The 19,386-nt window shown below is 48.3% G+C and overlaps 1 protein-coding gene across 2 annotated transcripts; it reads right to left on the reverse strand.

Moving 5' to 3' along the window:
* Positions 1-44: 44 nt before the first annotated feature.
* On the reverse strand, positions 45-11,261 carry IFNAR2 (interferon alpha and beta receptor subunit 2). Of its 2 annotated transcripts, XM_039704305.1 has the most exons (9): positions 11,118-11,261; positions 9,510-9,606; positions 7,050-7,091; positions 6,633-6,762; positions 5,511-5,680; positions 4,068-4,240; positions 3,647-3,809; positions 2,850-2,968; positions 45-1,490 (listed from the first exon to the last, which is right to left on the reverse strand). In XM_039704305.1, exons 2-9 carry the CDS (start codon positions 9,538-9,540, stop codon positions 807-809), a joined length of 1,512 nt encoding a protein of 503 aa, XP_039560239.1. In that variant the 5' UTR covers positions 9,541-9,606; positions 11,118-11,261; the 3' UTR covers positions 45-806. The 2 variants fall into 2 exon arrangements, with proteins under 2 accessions (XP_039560239.1, XP_039560240.1); XM_039704306.1 differs by lacking the exon at positions 7,050-7,091.
* Between the last annotated feature and the right edge of the window lie 8,125 nt (positions 11,262-19,386).

Raw genomic sequence — 19,386 nt, forward strand, 5'->3', positions numbered from 1 at the left:
CGGCTCTGTTCCCCCTCACACATTGTGGCTACTCACGGCGGGGATTTTAAATGTCATAAAAAAATTTTTAATATGAATCAGTAATTGTACAAAATTATATAAAAATAAATTCAATAAGTGCATTAATGCCTCGATCTGCTCTTTTGTCAGCTGAGTATTCCTGTCTCTGCGCCCATTATTCCACTTGATCAGTGTTCTCTGTACAAATACAGCATCCAGCCAGCAGAACAGGTTTCACAAAAATCCAGTAAGAGAGATAAAGAATAAAAAAACTGTAAAAGTGGCCTGGATGGGAGACCAGCCTTCCTCTGTGCCAGGCTGCTCCAGCCCCAGTGTCCAGCCTGGCCTTGGGCACTGCCAGGGATCCAGGGGCAGCCCCAGCTGCTCTGGGAATTCCATCCCAGCCCTGCCCACCCTGCCAGGGAACAATTCCTCTTTGCCAGCCCTGCCCTCTGGCACTGGGAGCCATTCCCTGGCTCCTGGCCCTCCATCCCTTGGAAACTGTCTCTTCCCAACCTCACAGGGAAAAATTTCTAATTTGAAAGTGCCCTCTGTCAGTTTGATGCCATTTCCTCTTGTCCTGTCCCTCCATCCCTTGTCCAAAGCCCCTCCTTTGGAGGCCCTTTAGGCACAGAAGGGGCTCTAAGGTCTCTCTGGATCCTTCTCCAGACAGAGATGCCCAGCTCTTTCTGCAGGAGCCCACACTCACAGGATGTTAACGAAAGGACAAGATCTGTGCGTTCAGTCCAGAAATAAGAGTTGAACAGCACTAGTTCCCAGGTTATAAAGTAAAAGCAGTTCTCCCTTCATCTCCTCATGTACCCCGTTACTTGCTCTGTGTCCGAGTCCAAAGAGTCGCTCTCCTCAGAGCAACAGGAGGAGTTCTGCCACTCATGGAAGTCATTGGAGCAAGGCGCTCCCTGCCCGCTTCCCGTGTCCTCCAGCAGCTTTTCCCCCTCAGCATGAGCACAGTGCCAGTCACCCGCATCCTCCTGGGCTGGGGGAGCAGCTGCAGGGCCGTGCCCGTCCTGCTCCAGGGCTCCCAGCAGCACCGTGTCCAGGCTGATGGTGAAGCACTCGCTGTCCCCCTGGGGCTCACAGCTGTCCCCAGACAGAGGGCTCAGGAACGTGCTCCTCGTGTCTCTGTCCCCTTCAGGGTGTCCCTGGGGCTCCTGTGGCTCAGCAGCTGGCGTGTCCCCAGCCTGGCTGCTGCTGGGCTCACAGGTGCTGCCCACTGAGTACTGCCCCAGGCTGCTGGGGGTGTCACAGCCCTGGGGGACACTGGCCCTGCCCAGCCTGTCCCGCCACGTGTAGTTGTGGTCATACAGGGCACTGCTGTCACTGTCACTGCTGTCGCTGTCACTGTCATCACTGGCAGTGCCTCTGCAGCCCCTGGCCTTGCTTTTCACCTCTCTGGGGATGATCTCCACAGAGGCCACTGTTTCTGACTCAGACACCCAAGGGGAGTAGGCCAACTTCCTGATGTATGCCTGGAAAAGTAAAAGGAATTAAATCAATCAGCCACTTTGCACATCTGCACACAACACCATGAAAAAAACCCCAAATAACCTCCAGCCACGAGGCTGTCAAACATATGACTCCTTCTGTGCCACAGTTTGGGCTTTTTCTGCAGAGTTCAGGGTATCTAGGATGTTCCTTCTTTTCCATTCCTGAACATCACAGAACTCCTGAAAGGTTTGAGTCGGAAGGGATCTTAAAAAAACATCCACATTCCAATCCCCTGCCAGGGCAGGGACACCTTCCCCTGTGCCAGGCTGCTCCAGCCCCAGTGCCCAGCCTGGCCTTGGGCACTGCCAGGGATCCAGGGGCAGCCCCAGCTGCTCTGGGCACCCTGTGCCAGCCCTGCCCACCCTGCCAGGGTGAGCCGGGTCTTGTCACTCTCACAACTCCTGCAGTCACCTCTATTAAGGCTGAGCCATTTTCACGTCCTTTAGAAATGATCTTTTGAAGCAATTTTCACCATTTTAACATCCCAAGCCCTCTCCTCCCTCTGCACTTCACAGGATTACTCAATATTTGAAGCATTCATCATGTTGACAATAAAAAATAAATAAACCTCAGACACTCCTTAGTAACTGTCAGCAATTGTTGGGATGTGAAAGCGACACAGCAAAGGACAGAAACATGAGGAAAAAGTCTTAGAAAAAAGTGATACCCATCTGCTCTGGCTATGTTTGTAGAAAATAAAAAATATTTATGCTGAAAAACCCTAAAGAATTAAATGTAAAAGAAGTCAGAGACTGTAAAAAATAAAACAACCAAAAAAAAAGGATAAAATAGGGAAACAAGAAATCTTGTTATTTGTGGTTGAATTTAAATGGATAACTGTATTCACAAATAATTGTGCCACTAAATTGCAATCTATGGAAATAAAAAACTGGCTCTGGACTGGCTCCCTCTGTGCTTGATCACAGAGAAAGTCCAAGAGAGATTATTTTATTATTATTAAACAGTGGACAACTCCTCCTCCAGTCTCTCCTCACAGGGCAGCTTCTCCAGCCCTCTGTTCCCACCCTGGCTCTGCTCTGGGCCACACCTTTTGTGCCCTGTGGGGACCAGAACTGGGTGGGATGTTCCCCCTGAGCAGGGTGGGATGATCCTCTCCGTTAGTAACTTGTCACAGAAATAGCAAGAAATGGTTTTGAATATTTGTTCTGAAGATCAGACAAAACTCAGCAGCCTAGAGAGCATGTTTGCCTGAGGTAAACTGCAAATGCAAACGTTCTGTGCTCCTAGAGAACTTGTAGCTGAAGCACAGGATTGGAGGTTGCAGCTGTTAAACTTGCCCCTGCCAGCCAGAAAGGGCAGATCTGAGAGCTGTTACATACCAGGGTCTGAGGAAGGGAAAACTTGGGGAGGATAAAACCTGCTGCATGCACACACTTCAGGACTGCAGCAATTATCAGTGAGACACAGACAGCACCTGCCACTGCAGCTTCGTGATACCCTGGAGAGAAAAAATCAAATAAACACACATGGAGGAAGGGTCCCACCACCACATTTCAGATCTCACAGTCACAACAGCTATTAGGAATCACCAACAATTTTGGTTAGAAGGGATCTGTGAAAGTCAAATTCAAAACAAGACCAAATCCCAAATCAGCTTCAGGAATTACAAAAGAAGTGACTCCATCTTTCTGCAGATCTGTATGGCTCAGGGGATTGCCAAAATATTTGCTGCCCCAAAGTGCTGGGGTTTTATATTTCACTCCTAAATACCCACAATGGTTCTCTCTTGGAATGTTTCTCTCTGCCAGGGAGGCCCTGAGGGACAGCACCCAGGGAGCAGCTGGAGCTGGGCCTGGAGGGATTTAGGGTGGATTTTAGGGAAAGGCTCTTCCCCAGAGGTGCTGGCACTGCCCAGGCTGCCCAGGGAATGGGCACGGCCCCGAGGCTGCCAGAGCTCCAGGAGCCTTTGGCCAGCGCTGCCAGGGGTGCCCAGGCTGGGCTTGGGGGGTCTGGGCAGGGCAGGGCTGGCACTGGGGGGTCCCTGGGGGTCAATCCCACTCAGGACATTCCATGACTCTGTGATCACTTGCTTTTTAGGACTGAACTCTACATGTCCCTACAGCAAAAGAACACTTTGCACAGCCAGCCCAGCCCCCCTGCCCCACAGCCCCATTACCTTGCTGAACCTCTGAGTCTGTAGTGACACATTTCCAGGGGGAGGGGACAGAATTCTTGTTCAGGGATGCAGTGACCCCCACAGACACACAGTAATTCCTGCTGGGATACAATTCCTCAATGACAACACTGAACACCTCTTCAGTGGTTCTCTGCCGTGGCCTCTGCCATGAAAAACAATGGTTTGAAGTCAGTGATTGGCTGAAAAGAGCCCCTGCTCACCCCTCCAGACCTGCACCCTGCACTGAAAGCAAGCTCAGATTCTGCTGCCCATGGTCTCTCTTTTCTTCTAAGAAATCTGTTTCTAGGTTTGCTTTTGCTTCCATCCACATATTTGTTTTTGGGAACCTGTTAACCATCAGAGCCATTTTATACCCTCTGTGTTCCTCCCCTAAAGCACAACTATTCCCAAATTTCCTGACCTTGTGCTCTCCGTCCTGTGATTTCAGGGTGATATCAAAATCCATCTCTTCATAGATATCAATTAAAGACAGCAGCTTCCCCTTGTGTCTGAAGTGAGAGGCTGGCAGCTTTATGGTGACATTGAGGCAATTTGGACAGGAAGTGATATTCACTTCTGGTGGTCCCAGAAATGCTGTTGGAAAACAAGAAAGAGGAAGAAATTATGGAAAAAATACACATTTTATGCAGCACCAATTCCACTTGTGTGATGCACACAGAGCTGGCTCAGCACACTCCAGAGAGGTCAGTGCTGTAAATCCACAAGGCCTTACAACATTTAACTTCCACACCCAAATCATAATTCCCCACATGGCCAGACTTTAAATGAAAAGGAGTGGAAGGAAGAAACAGAAAGGGAACAGAGGCTTTGCTCCAGCTTCAGAGATGGGATCTTTGTAGCTACACGAGATTAAAGCTGAGGTTAAAGTACAGAATAGAATCCTGGAAGGGTTGGGTTGGAAAGGACCTCAGAGCCCACCCAGTGCCACCCTGCCATGGCAGGGACACCTTCCCCTGTGCCAGGCTGCTCCAGCCCCAGTGCCCAGCCTGGCCTTGGGCACTGCCAGGGATCCAGGGGCAGCCCCAGCTGCTCTGGGCACCCTGTGCCAGCCCTGCCCACCCTGCCAGGGAACAATTCCTCACTCCCAAGATCCATTTAAGCCTGCCCTCCTTCAGCTGAAAGCCACTGCCCCTTTTCCTGTCCTTTTTGCCAAACCAACTGCTGAGGGACTGCAGGGCTCCTCCTCAGGATGTTCTCCTTCAGTTTTCCTTGTCCCACTCTCCTCATTCCCTACAGCATTCCCTCATTTCTGACTCTGGAAGGGGACACAGCATCTGCCTCTCCTGAGCCCAGAGGAAACATCATCAGCTCATCCTCCACAGCTCTCCAGCTGTTCCTCAATATCTGTTAGCTCCAAACTCTATTTTAACAGAGCCAAGGGTGAAGCCACCTCTGGCAATAAAGACAAATATCTTCAGCAGGGAAAAGGGCAGACTGAGGGAGAAACAATCAATCTCTTCCCTACACCTGGTGCAGACCTGGCACTTTTTAACTTAACATTCACTATCTGAACACACAATGCTGTTCTTTAAGTTATGTACCTTATACAGTCAAGAGATTTTTACTTGCTGTTTGTCAATGCACAGCTGTATTTCCTTTATAATTATAATGCATTTATTTCAAAACCAGAGCCTCATTCCTTTACCAGAGCTACTAATCAGGACTACTCATTCTAGAAACTTATGTATGTACTTAGGGCTTTGCAACAGATAGATGAAACACTACACACAAATAGCCACCAACACAGTCACTGTGGAGTCCTACAGCAAAGACAGCAGAACATAATTCAGGATCAGCTGCTAATGAAAACTACACAAACAAGAAAAGCAGAGAGAGAACTTACTCTCAGTGAGTGGCACAAAACGCAGCACAGAAGAATTGAGCACCTGAGCTCCTCCAATTCTCTGAACAAGTGCAGAATACTCAGTGGATGTGTCCTTGAACTCCTCTGTCAGCTCACAGGAGAGCTGGGCAATGCCCAAACACTGCTGAGCACTCATCCAGTTCTGGCTCCTGCAGAAAAGAGCAAAACTGTCTCAATTCTCTGATGTGAGAAGGCATGGGAGTGTGAGGACAGCATTTCTCAGGGGAAAACAAAACAAAACAAAACAAACCCACCAAAAAAACCCCCAAAACAAACAAACAAACAAAAAAAACCCACCCAGAAAATCAGAAAAACTAAGAAAAAAAACCCCAAGATAACAGAGAAAAATCTCAGCCTTACTATTTTCACAGAATCCCAAAATCCCTGGGGCTGGCACAGCCCTGCCAGCCCAGGCAGTGCCAGCTGTGCCCCATGGCCACCTTGTCCCCAGCCCAGAGCACTCAGTGCCACCTGTAAACCTCCCCAGACAGCTCTTTCCAATGCTGATGTGTTTGTGTTGTGCTTCCTGACCAAACTGCAGCCAAACTGTTGAAATTTCAGTTTGAGCATTCAGAATTTCTCAGGTGAACTGGTGGGATCTGAGCTGGTTTCACTCTGCTCCTGCTTGTCACTTGTGACAGATTTTGGATTCCTTGCTGAGAGAGGGGGAGAAGGAGGAGAACTGCAGGATTGAAAAGACTTCTCAGGGGAAAAAAAATCCAAAACATAAAAACTAAGGAAAAACCCAAGACAACAGAGAAAACCTCAGCCTTACTATTTTCACAGAATCCCCAAATCCCTGGGGCTGGCACAGCCCTGCCAGCCCAGGCAGAAAATCAGAAAAACTAAGAAAAAAAACCCCAAGATAACAGAGAAAAATCTCAGCCTTACTATTTTCACAGAATCCCAAAATCCCTGGGGCTGGCACAGCCCTGCCAGCCCAGGCAGTGCCAGCTGTGCCCCATGGCCACCTTGTCCCCAGCCCAGAGCACTCAGTGCCACCTGCAGGGGACACTGCAGGGATGGGCACTGCCAAGCTCCCTCCTCTTTGGGTCAATAAACAGTAAAAGCAGAATTTGTGCCTTATTTTGTGTGACTTGCCTGCGGTCTGTGTAGAGAACGTTGTAGGATGCTGGCACAGCTGGGTCATGTTCTGCCTGCCAGGACAAAATGTGCTGGAAATTGTGGGAGTCCATCTGGAGGTTGTAAGGAAGCCCCTCCAAAATTCTTTCTAGAAAGGAAAAAATAACAAACCACCCCCCCAACAAACAACTCTGAGTTTTGCAACCATTGTAATAAATAAACCCCTTTAGAGCAGCTCAGGATTTGCCCCAAAAAGCAGCCACAGGGGAGAGCTCAGCACAACAGACACAGCAATGCAAAGCACTGTGCACATGGACTACATTTCTCTAAATTCTTTCTCCAAAAAAGCATGAAGTTCCAAAATGATGATTGGTGAGGATGTGCAAGCTATGAAATGTGTTAGGAAAAGCATTTCAAAGATGGTAACACTCTTACCAGGCAGGCTGCAAACAGCTGTAGACAGAAAGGTGAGGCACACTGGAAAGTGAAACTCTGTATTAATGCACTGCTGGAGCCACAGGACCTGACTTGTACTGCAAGTATTCATTTGCAACAATTGGGTTCATACCCAGTAAGCCCTGGTGGAACTGTTCATTTCTTCCACAACTTCCTAGACTTTCCTACACTTCCCTCCTCCCGTGTGTGTCCATGAACCTGGGGCTCTGAGGAGAAGCTGGTTCTGGATCCCTATGCTGCTCCCTCCATGTGAGGTTCAAGACTCAGTGTCAGCAGAAACACCCAAGATGTTCCCATCAAATGATGTCCCAGAGGACTCTGACTATTTCAAACACCTTTTCAAGCCATCCCAAGAATTTTAGAACTGATCTGGGGAAATATTCCATTATTGCTTGACTCACCCTCATAGATCCCAGACTGGTTTGGGTAGGGAGGGACCTCACAGCCCACCCAGTGTCACCCCTGCCATGGCAGGGACATTTCCCACTGTCCCAGGCTGCTCCAAGCAGGCCTTGGGCACTGCCAGGGATCCAGGGGCAGCCCCAGCTTCCTAGGGCAATCCTGCCATTCCAGAGGTTCCTACATCCTCCTGTAAAACCTCCCAGGAGGCTGTGATCCACCCTGGCTCTCACTGACCCAGGATTCTTTTCCTTGACCCACCCAGCTTCTCATTGCTCCCATCTTTTTACAACACTGCTTCAAAACACTTGGAGTTTGTGTTCTCACTCTATTTTTTTTCTCAAGACCCTTCAGCCTCCCTTCTGCTTTGAGTGCAACAAGGAGAAACTTCCTGTTCTTGTTTTAAGGCACTTTGTGGTCATGCCTCTGACTCAGGAGATGCTGACTCCCACACTCAGTTGGCCAGAGCAGCCATTACTTTAATTCCAAACACATTTCTTCTCTGTTTGACATGAATTCCATGGGAAAATCTGGAGAGTTCCTTGTCTTCCCTAAAACTCTCTTTTGTCTCGACCTGCTGTGTTAAAAAGATGTGCCACAGTCAGCATGACTGTGAAAAGAAGAGAAATCTGGGCCTTGAATTAGAAAATTTAAACAATCTTTATGGAAATCCACAAATAATGGATTTAACTGCAGCTAAATGTAGAACAATGGATTTCTAACGAGGCAGGAAATCACCCATTTGAAAAAAACATCCAGTGGGGATAAATAAAGCAACATTTTAACTATTATTATCTGAACACAAGCTCAGATTTGTAATAAATTGTGTCTGCTCAATTGCTGCTGCATTCCAGTTAGCATTATTTGATTTTTCAATGCCCCTTCTCTACCCAAACCAAATTCCTTTCAGTTCAGAGCTCAAACTGCCTCTGAACTTTGTTTCAACAAACAAGTTTAGCAAAGGAAGTTGAACAGTTGCAAAACTGTTTGTGTTGCACTCTTCAAAAGGAGACACAGCCAAGACAAATAACTGAGAACAAGTCACTGGGAAGACTCAGCCTGGGGAAATACACATGGTCTGGGAACTGCATGGGGAATATTCTTCAGCATCTTGGACCATTTGGAGTCTCCACTGCCCCTGGCAGTGCCCCAGGCCAGGCTGGACAGGGGCTGGAGCAGCCTGGCACAGGGGAAGGTGTCCCTGCCCTGGCAGGAGGGATGGGATTTCAGCTCCCTCCCAGCCCAAACCAGCCTGGGGTTCTGGGATGATGATCTGACCCTTTTTACAGAATTAAAGGATCCCAACCTAACAAAGCCCTTCTCACAACAAGTACAGCTCAGCCAAACTGAGCTTGTTTCACCTGCTAACCCAGAAACTGAGGAGTGCTGGAAAAACTCAGAATAAATTAAAAACCCTCACATCTAACTAAGAGTTTCTGAATGGGCAGGGAGGCAGAACCATGGAATGGAATGGCCTGGCAGGGACCCCAAATCCCACCCAGTGCCACCCTGCCAGGGCAGGGACACCTTCCCCTGTGCCAGGCTGCTCCAGCCCCAGTGCCCAGCCTGGCCTTGGGCACTGCCAGGGATCCAGGGGCAGCCCCAGCTGCTCTGGGCACCCTGTGCCAGCCCTGCCCACCCTGCCAGGGAACAATTCCTCATTGCCAAGATCCCATCCATTGCTGCCCTCTGGCACTGGCAGCCATTCCCTGGGTGCTGTCCCTGCAGGCCTTGTCCCCAGTCCCTCTGCAGCTCTCCTGGAGCCCCTTCAGGCCCTGCCAGGGGCTCTGAGCTCTCCTGGAGCTTCTCCTCTCCAGGGGAGCCCCCCCAGCTCTCCCAGCCTGCTCCAGCCCCTGCTCATGGTTTAAGCACAGAATGGAGCATGCAGGGGTAACACAAGAGATCCTCATTTGGGAATTACTCTGGGGAGATGTCCACAACACCATGATGGTCTCTTACTTCATTAACTCAGCAGGATTATTAATGAATTAATGAGCCCCCTGCAGTGCTGCTCTCTACCCCAAAGGCTGAGGTACTTACCAAGCTGACAGAGAGGCATTGGCACATCCATTGGGGTTCTCGTGGGGATTAACAATCAAACCTCTCTGCTTGCAAAAGGAACATTTTGCTTCTGTTCCTACAAATACATGAGAAACAAAAACATTTTACTAAATGATCACAGCAAATTAGCTCAGTAAATCACTTTTAATTAACCCAAAGTTTCTGTACAGAATTGTTTTACTCTCTCCAGTGTCTGAGGGAAGGCAATGGTACTGAAAGAGTTACTGGGAGACACCAATCTTTATCATTTCATGGCATTTTTAAGGCAACAGCACTTTCCTTTTTCCACATGGAATGGGCTCCTACCGTTTCAAATAAAGCAGAAACCACTGTATAATTATTTCTATTAACTTTGCATTTAGATAGTACCTGAAAATTCAAGTGGCTCTCAGGTTCAGGCTGGATTGAGTTATATTTGCTTCCAATCAGAAAAGAAAAAAAAAGCATCTTTGAGGTTTTGAAAGTCAGTGGCTCATACTTCAGAAAAGCTCTCCCCCACTTTTCTGAAACAAGCAGATGGTCTATCTACTTAAATAAATCAGCTTATGGGAATACTGGGAGAGGCTGACAGCAGGCAAGTCTGCAGAGGAACATTCTGAGGGACCTGTGAGCCCAGCCAGGCCAGGCAGGGCCACCTGCAGCAGTGACAGGAACGTGCCCAGGCTTTGGGATGTCCCCAGACAGGGAGACTCCAGCCCCTGCCTGGGCAGCTGCTCCAGGGCCCTGCCCCTGCAGGGAAGGAAGTTCTTCCTCAGGCTGGGCTGGAATTGTTGTGTTTTAGCTCCTGGCCATTGCTCCTTGTCCTGCCACTGGCGCCACTGAGCAGAGTCTGCACCATCCTGAAACCCCTGGAGCGCCACAAAATCCTGAATCCACCCGAGCCAGGGAGCCACACTGTGCCTGTAGCATTATTGCCACCCTCAGACTTTAGATAAACCACTTCTAAGGATATGGCAATCACTTAACCTCAAAAACCCAAGGCCACTACCAACAGCCCTTTTCCCAAGGGCTGCCACAGTGCTGGGGAGGAAACAGCCTCAGGCTGGGCCAGGGCAGGCTCAGCTGGGCCAGCAGCAGGAATTTGCCCATGGAAAGGGTGCTCAGGCCTTGGCAGGGGCTGCCCAGGGAGCTTGGCAGTGCCCATCCCTGCAGGTGTCCCCTGCAGGTGGCACTGAGTGCTCTGGGCTGGGCACAAGGTGGCCATGGGGCACAGCTGGCACTGCCTGGGCTGGCAGGGCTGTGCCAGCCCCAGGGATTTGGGATCTGCCCGAGGGACACATCGCTTCCCCCATCCCCAGGCACTCCCAGGCCATCGCCGGGGTCAATGCAGCGAGCGGGACGCTGCCAAGGGCGAGCCCGGCGGGGTTTTGGGGCTCCATGTGCGGTTCAAGGAGCTGCACCCGGGCCCAGCAGAGCGCTCCCGGGAGCCGCGGAGCCCCGCAGCAGTCCCGGGCAGCGGCCCAGCCCGCTCCCCTCAGCGGGGCAGGGAGCGCGGCCCCGCTCCCCTCAGGGAACCGCGGCACTGTCACCGCAGGGCCGCGCCCGGGGGGACACGACAGCGCGGACACCGCCACCTCCCAGCCGTACCTCGCGGCGGGGAATGCCCAGGGGCTCCGCTGCGGCTCCTCATCGCTGCTGACCGCTCCTATCGATGCCATCGAGCCCCATTGAGCCCAGCGCTGCCGCCCGCTCCTCAGCCGAGCGCAAAATGGCGGCGGCAGCGGCGCGGCATTGGCCACGCCCCCTCCACGGAGACCACGCCTGTTTGTCACTAAACCACGCCCATATCCAGTCAAACCACGCCCCGACCAGGCTCAGGTCACGCCTCCTTTCAGCAAGCCCCGCCCCTTTCCCCGCAGGCCACGCCCAGCGGCGCCAAGGCGGCGTCTGAGGGCTGGCGCTGTGCCCAGGGTCTCCGAGAGGCCTTTGCTGCCTTTAGTTCGATTGATGCCCTTTATTTCGGTTTCTACCTTTAGTTCGGTTTCTGCCTTTGTTTCGGTTTCTATCACTCGTCCGGGCCCGCTCCACCCCCGGCTCTGCGGTGTTCGCCGTGCGAGAGAGCTGTGGGAGCGGTGGCTGCTGGCCTGCCTCGTTTATGGAATCAGGGTTGGAAGGGACCTGAGATCCCACCCAGTGCCACCCTGCCATGGCAGGGACACCTTCCCCTGTGCCAGGCTGCTCCAGCCCCAGTGCCCAGCCTGGCCTTGGGCACTGCCAGGGATCCAGGGGCAGCCCCAGCTGCTCTGGGCACCCTGTGCCAGCCCTGCCCACCCTGCCAGGGAACAATTCCTCATGGCCAGGATCCCATCCATTGCTGCCCCCTGGCACTGGCAGCCATTCCCTGGGTGCTGTCCCTGCAGCCCTTGTCCCCAGTGCTGTCCAGCTCTCCTGCAGCCCCTGCAGGGCTCGTTCCCCCCGGTGTATGCCAGCCCGGGCTGTGCTGTCCCTGGGGGCTCAGTCCCTCCCAGGCCCTTCCCTGCCCATCCAGCTGGGTGAGAGCAGCTCCAGCCCTGGCAGTGCCCTGCAGAGGTGTCTGAGCAAACAGCTGAAATGCTCAATTTCCTCTCCTCTGCAGCCTCTGCCCTCTGTTTCTGCAAAACCAAGCTACAGAAAACAACCTGGAGAGCTCACTGCGATTTCCCTGGCGCAGTGAATCCAGATTTACAAGCAGGAATTGTGGAGTTGTTTTGCTGGGAGGGTCCCTGGAGCTCAGCTCAGCCTCCCCGCAGCCCGGGCTGCTGCCCTGGCTCTCACAGGCAGGGTTTGCTCTCTCTGCAGGGCAGTGGCACAGGCGTTTCCTTCTGTGGTTTAGTATCTGATGTCTGAATTTGGAGCAGGCGTCTGATTTCTGCTGAGAATGTCTTCTTGCACAGCCTGAAACATCCTGTTTTCTGCTGTTCCTGCACCACACGGGCCTTTTGTCTGTGCTGGTGTCACTGGGGAGTTCAGCTTGCAGAACAATTGCCACAGTAGTTGGTAAAAGTGGCAAAGAAATGGAGAATTAAAATTACATATTTATATTTTTTTGATCTTTTCTGTGTGGGCTCTTCTTAAGCTTCAGTGCATCCAAACCTAGGAGAGACTGTTCCTTCCCACTAATTTTTAAATTGTGTACGGTGCTATTTTTAATTTTTTTTTGCATGTTCATGTTTTGCAATCTTGACTCAGATAGAAGTAAAAAATATGCAAGATTTGAGAAGTATTTCTCTTAAGTTTTCCCAATTAAAAAAACTGGAATGTGTCTTTTTTTTGGCCAGAAGGTGATGCTGTTTCTCTAGGAAAAAGTACTGGAAAAGCCATTGGGAAGTCTGGTGGGAAATACTTGTGTTAAAGTTCAGTATACACCGATTTATGCTCTTTGTCTTGGCAAGTTTTCATCAACCCTTTGGAAGATTATTTAATAAACTCAGTCTATGAAACCTCCCAGTATGTCATGGATCAGCACAGTGAAAATGAAAGCCAGTAATTAAATAATAAAAATAATAGTAGCAGTAGTAATAATAATAATAATGTTTTTATTTTATTTTATTTTATTTTATTTTAATTTAATTTTTATTGTTTTATCTTTTATTATTTTATTTTATTTTTTTAATAAGAAATATCCTCTCACACACTGAATCCCCACCCTGGCAAAAAGAAGTTAAGGCTCCAGTGGTTTCCAGGGCTCTCAGACAAATATAAACCCAGGAAGATGCAACCAGTGTTACCCGAAGCAGATCCTGCCCAGCTGGGATTTCACAGCCTGTGGGCTAAAACCCCCACGGGTTAATCAATACGGATGGCAATTGTTCTCAGTGCACACAGCAGATGAAATAATCATTTCTATTGCTCCTGCTCTGCTCTGCCTCCTCTCTAAGGTGGAGCACAGAGACAGCAAAATGATACAGTGGTGCTGGTGGATTTATTTTGTTCCATAAGAGAATGTGGGAAATGAATTTGTAGAAAAATTGAAAAAAAATTGTAGAAAGTCAAAAAATAATTTAATCATGACTGGGAGGAGGATGCTGGAAAATCCCAAACACCCTGGTTTGGGGGACATGTGAAGATGGACATCAGGGGGTTTTATTTCTGTTTTCCCTTCTGTGAGCTTCTGGGAAGCTGGTGGATTTCCTGTCCTGGGAAGGTTTTCCTCAGGATTCGACAGACTGACATGGAATGCACATGAACCAGCCCGTGGAGGCTGAATAAAGGGGATGGAATTTCAGAATTTCAGCATTTCTGTAGCCCCACAAGCATTTCCTTGATCTTACTCACAGGAATAGTCCCAGTGAAATAAATGAGATTATTAAATGAGTGTGAGAAAAGGGGCTTGGAATGGTAGGGAAAGCGTAGAGAAAGGTGCAGAAGGGGTGGAGAACTTTAATTTCCAGTGGGAATTTCAGCCTCCAGAAGCTGCTGGGCCCTGGGCATGGTGTGGCACGAGGATTTCTGCCTCTCCTGGTCTCTGGCTGCTCCTGCTCACTTTGGGGCTGGGTCAGGCTTTGTGCCCCACAGGAGTTTGAGCAGATGGGAAATGAGCTGTGAGCAGGGCCCTGTCAGGATCCCAGAATTCCAGAATCAAGGTGGGAAGAGCCCTTCAGGACCATCCAGTGCCACCAGCATCACCCCAAACCCTGTCCCCAAGGCCACATCCAGACTCCTCTGGGACAATTCCAGTGACTCCAAACCTCCCTGGGCAGCTCAGCCCAAGGCCTCACCACTCTGAAAGGGAAAAATAGTTTTTAATCTCCAATCTGCCCCTCCTTGTTGTCATTTCAGGCTTCTCCTTTGTGCTGTGGTGGCCTGGCAGGAGCTGCAGGGGTGTGGGCACGGGTTTCATTTCTGTGGCCATCTCCTTCCTGGGAGTGGAACAGGAACCTTGAGCCCCCCTGTTTGAGCTGTGCCCTCCCTCGATGCTTTCCCGGCTGTAAATAACCAATAATGACCCGGCAGAGCCTTTTTTCCTGAGGAAATCATTGTCAATATTCTAATAATGTCATTAACGACGCCATTTGCAGCTCAGCTGGCAGCAAACAACTGCTGCCCTCGTCTCTCCGTGGGATGGGAACATCCAACTTGCCATGGAGATGAATTTCTGTCAGCTCTGCAATGGGAATTCCAGGAAAGAACAGGTGGGAGTGTGGAAAGAGCCCCAGGGATGGCAGGAGAGGGGTTGGTGTTCCTCCCCCTGGCCAAGCCAGGGCAGCCTCAGCCTGCTGAGCACACACACCCTGAGCAGGGGGTTTCATTTCTGGATGTGTCTGACCTCGTCCACACCCTGGAAAACATCCCTGAGGGGCAGGGCTGCCATGGGGGGATCTCCCCTCCAGCCCTCGTTTCTCTGCAGTGGCTCTGGGCTTTGGATTTTTGGTTGTTTGTTGGGTTTTGTTGGTTTTTTGTGGGTTTTTTGGTCTGTTTTGGGGGTTTTTTGTTTGTTTGGGGTTTAGATTTTTTTGTTTTTTGTGTTTTTTGTTTGTTTGGTTGTTGTTATTGTTGTTGTTGTTGTTGGGGGTTTTTTGTTTGTTTTTTTTGGTTTGTTGGTCGTTTTGGGTTTTTTTTCCTTGCAGGTCATTATCCCTTTATTCCCCCCAAATCTGAGGTCTTTGCCACCCTTTTAAACCTTGTAGCCCCCCATGCTTGTGGAGAGCAGCAAACTCCCCACTATGGCAAGATCTGCTGGTTTCCCCTTCCCCTTGCTGGGTTTTTTGGCTGGAGGGAGCATTTTGTGTTTTTTGGTCTGTTTTGGGGGTTTCTTGTTTGGTTTTTTTTTAGATTTTTTTGTTTTTTGTGTTTTTTGTTTGTTTGGTTGTTGTTATTGTTGTTGTTGTTGTTGGGGGTTTTTTGTTTGTTTTTTTTGGTTTGTTGGTCGTTTTGGGTTTTTTTTCCTTGCAGGTCATTATCCCTTTATTCCCCCCAAATCTGAGGTCTTTGCCACCCTTTTAAACCTTGTAGCCCCCCATGCTTGTGGAGAGCAGCAAACTCCCCACTATGGCAAGATCTGCTGGTTTCCCCTTCCCCTTGCTGGGTTTTTTGGCTGGAGGGAGCATTTTGGCCACAGCAGGACCCAGACTGCCCTGGCCTTGGCTCTCAGTGGCTGCAGTGATCCAGAGAGTGACCTGGGAATTTCACCTTTCCCTTTTTTTAACAAAACAGGACAAACACTTACAGGCCTTGAGTGGAAAATCATTGTTTAGCCTGATCCCACTCCTTATTTTGAGGAAATACTGCAGACTTTTGCCAGAAGATGGCAATTGGAAACACTCATTGTAAAACCCCTCCTTTAATTTCACAATCTGAAACCCCTCCTCATAAAAGGATTTATTGTAGCGGGGAGGTGTTGCTAATTATCATTAGACCCCTGCTTTTGATTAATGCTGCTAATTAGTTTCTGCCCTTGACTTTTTCCAATTAAGGGGTGGATGCCTTGGTGCTGAACACGTGGGCAGATTCTCTAATTAGAGAATTTTCTTTGTAGGTAATGACTGGAACTTTCAGGAGTTGCTCTGGGGCTGCAGGGAGCAGCAGGTGGGGGGCTGGGAGCCTTCTGCTGCTGCAATTTGTGAGAAATGCATTTGTAGAGATGTTTTAGGGTTTAATAGAAGGTTCACACAGTGGGTATTCATATAAAAATTCTGAGATGAGGAATGTTGATTTAGAAAAGCCATGGGATAGGAAAGATGCTGTTGAGAGAGAAATAAACTTAAAAAAAAAGTTTTAAAGAATGGTCTTAGAAATAAGAGTAGGTACTTTGGAGAAATAGAACTATGAAAGGTGCATTGTAGTGGGACCCAGGAGGGGTTGTTTTAGATTATTAACTTTAAGGCATTTACAGAATGGTGTGGCTAAAGCTGATAGGCCAAGAAACACTAATAGTGCATTGTAATTAGGAAATAATTGGCTTCTGATTGTGATGGCATGAATTGTAACATCGGTGTTGTCTCACCCTGAAAATGAGACTGAAAATGGAATAAAAGTTTGTAAAACTCCTCTCAGTTGCCCCATCTCTGGGGCAGAAAGGGTGTTATCCCAGAAATTGGTGTTTGTGTGAGGATAGAACTGGAGTAATTGTCTTGATTTACATGAGCAGGAAGTGAAATAATCTGTGATTCTGTGAGAGAAGGAATTCTCCTGTTCTGCTCTTCCCTTCCCTTCTGGAGGAGGGGCTGGGGGCACTGCTGGTGCTCTGGGGGGTCCTGGGGGTGCTGGGGCTGGAAAAGGGGCTCAGGGGGGGCACAGCTCCTGACAGGAGGGGCAGTGAGGGGGGCAGGCTCTGCTGCCTGTCCCGAGGGAAACACGAGAGGAAACAGCCTCAAATGGCACCAAGGAGGGGCAGATTGGAGACTGGAAAAGAGAAAATGGCACAAAAGAAAGGCCAGGCACTGGGCTGAGCTGCCAGGGAGGTTTGGAGTCACTGGGATTGTCCCAGAGGAGTCTGATGTGGCCTTGGGGACAGGGTTTGGGGTGGCACTGGGTGATCCTGAAGGGTTTTCCCAGCCTTGATTCTGGGGTTCTGAGAAGATCCAGGACTTTTTAAACTCCACCTTTAGGGCAGGTTGGATAAGTCAAAGCTTGTGGTGCTCAGCCTGGAGAAAAGGAGGCTCAGGGGGGACCTCACTGCTCTGCACAGCTCCTGCCAGGAGGGGCAGGGAAAGGAGGAGAGGAAATGGCCTCAGATGGCACCAGGGGAGGCTCAGGTTGGAGACTGGGACAGAAAATTTCCCTGGCAGAGTGGTCAGGCCTTGGGCTGAGCTGCCCAGGGAGGTTTGGAGTGACTGGAATTGTCCCAGAGGAGTCTGGATGTGGCCCTGGGGACAGGGTTTGGGGTGATGCTGGTGGGGCTGGGGTGGCACTGCTGGCTCCCTGGAACTGAGAATTCCAGAATTCCAGACTCTCTGTGCTGCCAGGCTCTGACCCCAGGAGAACTCTGCACTGACCTGAGGAGCTTCCCAAATGGAATGCCAGAGCTGGGATTGTGGGTGTGCAGTTTGGACAGAAGTGTGTGATATCACAGGGTGGGGAACTCAGAGTTTGAGGGTTTGGAATGCAGGGATAGATACAAGGCAAGATGGAGGGTTTGGGGTGGAGGCTAAGAAAAACAATCCATTACTGGGGTGGCACTGGGGGATCCTGGAGGACTCTCCCAGCCCCAGTAATTGTGGGATTTACACCTTTAGCAAGACAGCCCTTAACTGAAATTTCCCTTTCCACAATCCACTGAGCTCTGGGGAGCAGCTGGAAAGTTGTACCCAACTGTCCTGGACTGAAAGCCAGGCTTCTGCTGAGGAAGGCAGGAGACCCCCTTGAGATGGAAAATGTAAACCCCCTCTGAATTATTATAAATACGAAATTAAGGGGCTCTCGGGCAAAAATATGGGAGCAGGAATAACAGGTCTTTACTAGGACAATTAAAAATATAAATGGAATAGTACAAAAAAAGGAAAGGAGGATTGGCTGTGGGGGAGATGAAGAAAACTGCCCCATGAACAGCAGAGAACTGCCCCAGCTCAGAAGTTGAAATAGAATTCACAGCCCCATTTCCAGCCTAGGACACCAACTTCCCGTGTGGCAACAACAAGTGGGAGCTGCAGGGAACTCCTCTGGGATTTTTGTTGATTTATGTTGAGGATTTATTAAAAAACAAGCAGGTTTGGGGCCAGTTATAGTTATAAAGCAGTTATCATTCTAAAGCATTCACATAGTTATAATTTATTTTATAATTATAATTATAATTATAATTATCATTTTATATAATGTATATTATATAATGTATATTATATATTGTATATTATGTATTATATATAGTATATAATATATTATATATTTTATCATATATATTATATATTATATTATATATCATATAACATATAACATATATTATTTATTATATATATTGTATATTGTATATTATATATAATATATTCTATATTATAATTATATAATATATAATATACTATATATTATCTATTATATAATTATGTGTATACATTATTATATTTATGTATCTATATATTATTTACTATATAAAAATATTACGTATTATATTGTATATTATATTATATAATATACTATATATTATCTATTATATAATTATGTGTATACATTATTATATTTATGTATATACATATATTATATTATATATTATGTATTCTATAATTATGTATAAAATTATTACGTACAATTATATATAAATTTTATATATTATAATTATGTATTAAAATAATTCTTATATGATTATTTATTTTCATAATTATAAAGCCTACGCATCATGCTAAATGCACTCTGTTTCATTTAGTGCAGTCAGATGTTGCAGACATGCATTTTCACAGCTGATTTTGGTGATATAAATTTGGGTGGGCATTCCTTCAGAGCATTTGGAATTCTGCGTGTGGAATCCCCACGTGCAGAGTGCTCCTGAGCTGATGCTGCCCTGCAGAGGAATTTCTCATCCTGACACAAAGCCAGGAAGGCTCCTGGTCCTTGTGTGCACAAACACCTCCCTTCACTCTTCTGCATAACGGGGGAAATCCAGAGAGGATTAAAATAAATGAAGGGACAGATCGTTTCCAAAGGCTGGAGCTTTGCAGATCCTGCACTTCCAAAAGCATAAAATAACCCCATTTCTTAATCTTCATTTTAGAGTAACCCTAAGAACATCTCTTTGCTTTGAAAAGAAATTTTCCCCTAATTTCTGTTTACTTTTGGTGTTGTGTCCTTGGACTTGGAGACCTTGGGCCTGTCCTTTCTCAGTTTCTCCCCAGTTTCTCCCCAATTTCTCCCCAATTTCTCCCTAATGTCTCCCTAATTTCTCCCTAATTTCTCCCTAGTTTCTCCCTAATTTCTCCCTAATTTCTCTCTAATTTCTCTCTAATTTCTCTCC

The sequence above is a fragment of the Passer montanus genome, unplaced genomic scaffold (genome assembly GCF_014805655.1).
Source record: "Passer montanus isolate IOZ18808 unplaced genomic scaffold, ASM1480565v1 scaffold171, whole genome shotgun sequence".
NCBI lineage: Eukaryota > Metazoa > Chordata > Aves > Passeriformes > Passeridae > Passer > Passer montanus.